Source organism: Opisthorchis viverrini (assembly GCF_000715545.1).
Source record: "Opisthorchis viverrini unplaced genomic scaffold opera_v5_244, whole genome shotgun sequence".
Taxonomy (NCBI): domain Eukaryota; kingdom Metazoa; phylum Platyhelminthes; class Trematoda; order Opisthorchiida; family Opisthorchiidae; genus Opisthorchis; species Opisthorchis viverrini.
In genome coordinates, this window is record NW_008751900.1 from 43221 (window position 1) to 51456 (window position 8236).

Here is an 8236-nt window from a genome sequence, read left to right on the forward strand (position 1 = left end):
AGCAGGCGCAGCTAATGGAATCGGTCCTGTGTCCCTTAGTTTGACCATATTCACTGTTTTCCGCAGAGTCACAACGAACTGTTAGCAAACCAACACTGTAGGATTAGAGGCTAATGACAGGATTACTCTGGTGCCTCCTACAGACCGTTACTTATAAGCACTCGTTGGCTAGCACAAGTTTTTACCTAAAAGGCCAAGGAACCAACGTAAGTAAAGATCAGTTTGATTCTCTTCTGAACAAACAACGCACATTTATGTGCATACCAATAAGTAGAAAACGTATACACCTTTCTTGGAGGATAGTGCAAAATGATCAGCCTACAAGAAAATAGCTTCATCGTGCTGGTTAGTCTGGACCGCCGACAACCGCAATGTCATGCTGAGGCACTAAGTTGGATGGGAACCAGAAAGAAAAATTGGAATACATTAGACTAGGGATCTACTCATGGTTCCACGACGGGAAAGAATGATACACGATGCCACTGTTGGCTGTAAGATCCATGCAGACCTTTTGAACTGTGTAAAATTGCATCGCAATAGACTATTTGCATTTACGATTGCTGGGGTAATTCATCCACGAAAAACCGTCTGCATAAAAGTGCTTTATACTACCTACCACATCGCTTCATCCTAGAGGAGAGTACTTTTGTGAAACTAGTCGAGATTAGTACTCCGTGTGGACAGTATTTAAAACGCTGGGAGGGGGTGATTCCTATGAACACGTGGCATTAGTGTTTTCTGTTGCACAAACGACCGGTCTCTTGCTTGGGATGAGGATCACTGCAAATAAAAATGTCACCCCGTTCACCGCCAGTTCACCTCAATTCAAGAGAAATAGACAAGGTAGAGGATTCGATTACAGTTGAAGAGGCAGAATAACCAAAACCTCACTGCTTTATTTGATAACCTCCGACGGCCGCAACGATACTGCTTACGACAAACATATGAACTGAAATATGACTTGGATATCGTAATGCCTTCCTTGTAGCAAAGCGCTCTTGGTATTCAACGTGAAAACATCTTGAAGAAAGTTCCAAGCCATCCAGTGGTATTACAGTTAAGTTAACTGAGACTGAATGACCAACAGATGGATCTTTTGCTTCTTTATTAACACTTAGAAGGTAACGTTCACTTCCAGGACATTCGGCCTTAGCAGAATTCGAGACTGGAAGAAAACCTATCATTCGATTCGACCACCCTACGCTGACTACCTCCCTGAATAAGAAAAACTAAAAATCGGGAAAGCATATTCCTTTGCCTTGTAGAAACAAGCTTATCAATCATTTTCGCACAAACTTCCATAGCTGCAAAAACAGACCAAACGAGTCGTATTCAGTTTCACCGGTCCCCCTGCAGTTTCCCAACGTACTTTCAACACGAAAAAATTGGTAACTGCTGCGAATCGGCACCCCACGGACCATATCTATGAAAATTAATTAAACAAACTGACCGGCTGCAAACTCTCCAAGCTAGCGGTTCATCGTACACAGTGAATGAGTTTCCTTCTTCACCACTCACTTGGTTGCTAGTGGCACTGATGATAATGTGTCAACCTCACTAGATTATTTCCGTGGCCTATTATTTATAATTACGATTGGGTTGCGGTACGCACATGGACAGATTAATCGACCGCTTCTGTTGAACAACGACATCTCAGTTCTTCTACAATATATTTGGACCAGATACAGGATGGCGTTTCCCTAAGGGAACGGGAATGTCAGAGCCCATATGCATGACAGTTAGACAGGTTGACGTGATTGCTTAAGACGCAACTCAGAAAGGAAACGCAGTCGTCAAGGTGGAGTTGAGTAGTGCTTAGGAAAGGGAAATGGTCCAGTGAAATATTGTGTACGGCATTGTGCATAAAAAGAGAGGAACCAAGAGAATCCATGGATGAGGGAGATAACGAAAATAGAACTCGGAAAACCATACTTGTCAGCCGAAAATATGATATAGCACGAAGTTTCCGTAACTGCCGAAGCAATTGATAACGAGAATAGATAATCTGATAGACAAAAGAGCAACACAATGATTTAGACGATGAGCATACAAATAGCAATTGAATTTGGATAAGATACTATATGGGAAGATCAGTGCGCTTATAATGGCAAACCTCTACCAGTAAAGGATATGGAGTGCACATATACAGTAACGCGTTTCAAGAGGTCCTCCTAAAAACAGGCTAAAAGAAATGTTTAACTAATCAGTTGCGCTGTGATGGTCACTGTTGAGTATTGATGTAAGCGAAAACGAAACGGGATGGGCATCGTGTACCCAGTGGGCCCGTGATAAGCTTTTTTCGACTTTTCCTCTGCCAGTGTGGAAAAAGTTGAAGACGCCGCACTAAGAAGCAGTGGCATGAGAGGCTGCCAGGATTTCATGATGACATCATTAAAGATGCGTAAACAATCAGCAGTTACTTTTAATCTTGCTGGACTGTTTCGATTAGACTGACACCGAGTTAGTAATCCAACATTCACAAAACCAACTCTGTAAAACGGTTTTATAAAGGCTGTTTGTTTTGCCAGCCCATAGCGGTGAGGATTTTACGATAAATTCTTTCCAAAATGAACTGCGCACAAAGGCATAAATTCCAGTTCAGGATAACTCTGTACGTAAACAACGCACATGAGAAACTAAAGAACTCTGCCCTTGTGTTTGTTTTTCTGACTGTAAATAGACAATAATATTTCTTGATCAAAAGCCCTTAAATCAGATTCACATTGGCATTAGAATTGCCACCGACATTAGGCCGAGAATATAGGTGTCTTCTGTCGAGAACAGCGTAAACTAACTTCGCCTCTGGTCATTCTACGATATTCCGTGTTGGAAGCAAGACTGGGTGAACATCTGTGCAGATCTTACTGCGGATTGTTGGGAATTAGCAGCTGTAGTACGTGGTATGCATGGCGACGCTTAGTCTTCAGACTAGCCACCTGAACTACCCCAGCCACTAAAATTCTCTTCTAAACGATGAATGCCCAAACTAATTTGTCTGCATAATCTTATCGGCCGCGCTGCATAATTTGTGACTGATATGACCATAGAACAGTTCCATCCATTAATTTATTTACACCACCCGCACTATTACAGTGGACCGACACATTGTTTAAAAACTTCTCTTTTAATTTTTTGAGTTCCAAGTGCAAATAAGAGGCGAAGATAAGTAAGAAATCAAGGAACTTTATCGAGGAAGCGAGTGGCGCTCGCGAAACACAAATAGGCCCCAGCGACCATAACGGCCACCAACAAACAACATACAATTACGGCTTTACGGTCTATTAAAGCTTGATATTTGAGGAAAAAGAAATGCTTAAAATATCCGTAAAAAACAATTGAACGCTAGAAACATACCAAGGAGATAAATAACCACCACTTAAGTAAACTGAAAATAGGAATTTTGCACCTGATATAAGTCTATTGAACAGTGTCGTTGGTCATTGGCGAGGCTCCGAAAAATCCGTCAGTAGATCTGTTAGATAAGTTAATAAACCTAGAATTAAGTTTCAGATAAGATGAATAGTAACTTTGCCTAACAACGCTATATAATTTCAGCCGACGTTTTATTGGTTGGTCTCTAAGCAGTCAGGACGCTTTTGCAGTTCACTGTGTGAAAAAAACGACGGATGAGAATTCAAGGGCCCATCAGAAGGAAGGCAAAAAACAAATGTTTTCATAGATATAGAACGCGAAATAAATTGGTTTTCACAAACACCAGCGCTGAAAATAAACTGAGAGCTACATTTGCTTTCGTTGTGTTTGGACCCAACCTTGGAATCAGCACGCTCTGAACATTTAACAGGCAACTATACTCCAAATCGAGCGAAATGATAGCACATTTCCGCCAAGACGCTTAGAATCGATACTGTTGTCCAAGTTGCTTGTAATTGCTAGACAATTTGACTTACATTCGTGTATTTGATACCTGATCTAACAAAGTCAGTAACATTTCGCCCAACTTACAGGAACGCCATTTGATTCATCACTCCAAGACTCTGAGATGGGATGCCGGTCTATATCACTCACCGAACAAACATGAACATTTACACCGAAAGGATAACTCGTTCTGATCTCTCAGGCGAACGCTAAAGTTAACAGTATAACGACCACAGACTGAACTGCAGTAGTACCTCAGCCGAACGATCCTCTTCCCCCATCTCGTCCTCCATTTTGTTCCACACTGAGACCCGAATCTCCGGATCTAGTAAACTTCAACTTCCAAACGTTTTTCTCTTCAATTCTTCCATTTTAGGGGTGAAGTGTCCGTTTAAAGATATTATTTGTGGTCTGTTTACGAGCTTCCCGTCCCTCTACTGACTTTCAGCTGTCGCGGCTCAAAGTAAATCCGGCCCAACTGCAGAGCTTTACGTTCCCAACGACCTCAGAATCCATTTTCAACGATGTATATAAGAATGAACGCCACTGCCTGTCACACTCGGAAAATGAGCATTCGAGTTCACCGAAAATCTGCACCATCTTCCACACTCCTCATACTTTATGGAAGCGGAATTCAATCGTCCACCACCTTTTCTATCTGTATCTTTACGGACAATGCCACTCTGGACTTTTGAACTTACGTCACCAGCCAATTCACTGCTTTCTAATCATGTGAAAACCGGACATAATTCATTATGGCTCCAAACACCAACCCCGTTAACGTCCCCGACTCAGGATCGTCGAACTTCAACAACGTTAAGTTTTCTCGAAATTCTTCGTGAATTTATCTTGTGTCGCAATTCTTTCTAGTACACCTGGAGGTTTTTTCGACGACGGAAGACTGGTTTTCTTTTTCAGGTATGAATAAACTTCGCCCTGTCCGAATTCTCCTTAATAGGTCTCAAGCTTGCTCTCCATCAGGATATTGCTGTCATGTTAAGGATGGGTTGTTTTTCTTTACTTATCCCTCCTGGATTTCATCCAGCACAAATTGAAAAACCTCAGCCAAAACCCTGATAAGATTAAGTCGATTCCCCATTCTCAAGACATCATACTACCTTATTTTACTGTTGCTACAATGGAAAGTAATCATCAATGCATAAATTTATCCCAAATATCTTTCAATCAGGTGATACGCCTTTGCTAAATGGGTCACTCTTGTGGAGTTACTAATATAAATTGTGGGGAAGATTTCCTTTAATCTATTTCCATTGAGTGTCCCGTCGTTGGAACACTTCGCTTCTCCAAGCCTGCCTGATCCATACAGCCCCCGGTTCTCATGAAAGCTAGGTACAGAAATGGTATTAGGGATGCAATCTCAGTTCACGGTTTCGCAACAGAAGTAAATACGCTTATTTTTATATAAAATATTTTAGCAAAATCAACTTTAAAAGCGCTCTGATTCCGTCACGGTATGGAGCACAGAAGTTTGGTTCTGCCCTAAATTGCCGAAAAAACACGATCCACCCGGCAACCATAGGATCATTCTGGCCAGTCAAACCATACCACTCAACCAACTGCTTCAGCGTTTCGCTAGCAGCGATGAATTTGCCAAAACACTCAGTTCTCGTCGGATTCTCACATTAAATTATTCGGCTTTAAACTCCTGTCCCAATGAAAACTTTGAAAAGCATTTGCCCGCAGTCGGCCAGTTGCAGCCCTGTCAGATGACCATTTTGGCGTCGTTAGCATCTTCAAGTGCCTGGAAAATCAAATGTTCCCTGTCCCAATGAAAACTTTGAAAAGCATTCGCCCGCAGTCGACCAGTTGCAGCCCTGTCGGATGACCATTTTGGCGTCGTTAGAATCTTCAAGTGCCTGGAAAATCAAATGTTTGAAGACGGAAGCCGCAAAAGTGAAAACTGCTTCTCAGATCTCACACGTCAACAGTGCATGCAGTTACCTTCAGAACCTACGGTGAAAGACAGAAGTCATTTCTTTGATGTTAACCGCACGTTTTAGAACAAACTACATCTCTCTCAATCAAGGACAGATGCTAGTACATCTCAAGTTTTCTATAGCATTGAAGACGGACTCTGGGCATGTGAGGTGTGCGAAAACCTGGTGGTAATAAATGCAACACCACTGTACTAGATTCCACCGAAAAACCGAGGACAGATGCTAGTACATCTCAAGTTTTCTTTAGCATTGAAGACGGACTCTGGACATGCGAGGTGTGCGAAAACCTGGTGGTAATGAATGCAACACTACTGTACTAGATTACACCGAAAAACCGGAAACACTGCTTAGACCAGATACAGTGGAATAATACCCACTATAGCATGCCATGGCTTAGGTCTGACTTCAGATTTTCAGCACACTGTCTCATGGTACCTCCTGAGTAAGAAGCTCGAGGCAAAATCAGCCAAGAATTTTCGACACTCGCCCAGCTGACCAAACCAGGAATCCAATATTGCCCGTTGATTCACATAACCAATGCTTCATTAGTTCAGCTTTTAAGTCTTTATCAATTCCTATCAACAAACAAGCTTAGACCAATCACATTCACTGCGCTTGAAGTCCGCCGGACATGAGTGAAGTCTTCCGAGAGTAAAACGTCCTCTGCTAGCGGCAAAAACTTCCAGAATAAACAGTGCGCATTCACTCAAAAGCCTACTTTGCTTCATATATTACTGTACACGTCGTCCTGTTATGCTGCATACTTCTGTGAAACTTTGCCAAAATAGTACCGCAAAATATTTACCAACATTACTGGATTGATTCCAAGAAGACATCATGGTTACAGTTGGATTGGACAAGGTCCTAATTATTTCCCACATAAAACTTCAGTATGCGACATATTCCTGGGAGAGTGCACAACGCTTTTCTTGGACGCATTATGAGCAATAGTACTCCTCATTTTCCGATTAACATGGTGAAACCTACCGGAGACACAGAGGAACGTGAGGTAAAATGCATTGTTGAAAATGCGCGAACGCTTTTAGCTCTATGTGGATGAGACCGATGCCCAAGTCGAAAAAGTCATTCGAAACCGACAAACACAGAGCTGAATAAAACCAATGAACGTGAAAATCGGGAGATAAAGGCATGATCTAGTTTTTCTACTATCGCACTAGCTATTCATAAAACGGGATAAATACCAACCAAATTCACAAATCCTTACTTCATTTTTAGCTCTTGAACCGGAGAATCCAGAAGGACACTAAGGATAAGCGAGAATAAATCTTGAGTGCGAACGGTCGGTAGTCCCCATTGTACGAGGGGTACATCCGTGTGATCTTTCACAAGGATATGCCAAGCGAGTTCTGGCTGGATTATAACGGTAACAGGAGGGAGCGTTTGCGAGTGGTAAATGAGGGATTCTGTAATGTCAGGCCGTTCGTTGTATTGAGCTACGCCTCGATCCTGCTGCAACTGATAGGCTGTCACGTTGTATGCTAGCATAACGGTAAACGTTGAGGCCAACGAAGAGTACTGGAGCTTCAGGAAGTCAAGGTCAAGTCGTGCGGCACATTCTGACCCATTAACGCAGTTTATGGAACAGGATGCATTGGCGAAAACCAGGGTTGATGAAGGAATATAAAGTTGGAAAGTACACACCAATACAGTATCCGGTTGAGCAACCAAGTGAGCGTTGTCTACTGCACAAAGCGCATAAAGTGGCGGGGTGTATGATTTCCTGATATACACTGTGTGCGAGTTGAGATAAACAGAAACGCTCGCCATCTTGTAGAAATGCTTGGATGTCAAAGGTCCAAGCTGCGCCACGAGGGAGCCCTCTAACTTGGGTTGTATAATGTATAGAGACTTGGACGACAAATAATCTCCCGTATAGGCCTGGAAACCAAGCTCCTTTGGTTCAGTATACACATCCGGATGTATGCCTATAGTGAGTGGTGAATTGTGAGAAAAAAGGGACTTACCCTGACATATTTTGGAAACTAAAGATAGTAAACACAACCTGGCAGTTACAGAAAATATGAGATTGGGGACAGGGAGCATTTCAGCCCATTTTTTAAATCGCCGCTCGGTTGCTATTGTTGCAATTTTGAGTTACTTAAACAAACAGGATTGAAAAATTCATGGGAATATGTCAATGGTCCGCGAGTCTTTCATAGCAATCCGAATGAATTAAATTGCTTGTCGAAATTTGTTCTCGTCGGATTTCGTAGATCACATTCAGATTCGGGTTTCACGTGCTTGTACGGACTAATGCAAATCGGTCAAGTCTTTTCAGATTTGCCTTGTCTCTATTTCTCGGAGTTGCTGCCAGTAGGTTACAGATTCCAGCGCAGTATAGATGTTAGGTCGAATGTGCGGTACCTAAACAGTGAAAATGT

The 8236-nt window shown here is 42.3% G+C and overlaps 1 protein-coding gene across 1 annotated transcript in view; it reads right to left on the bottom strand.

Annotated features, from left to right (window-relative positions):
• The window catches only part of T265_14696 (hypothetical protein), a gene marked incomplete at both ends in the record, with an annotated part of 49317 nt that extends 41404 nt beyond the window's left edge, over nt 1-7913 (bottom strand). The window contains one exon of the mRNA XM_009174834.1: nt 7060-7913. Coding sequence (XP_009173098.1) covers nt 7060-7898 — 839 coding nt within the window. The remainder of the gene's footprint in view (nt 1-7059) is intronic.
• Nucleotides 7914-8236: the final 323 nt, after the last annotated feature.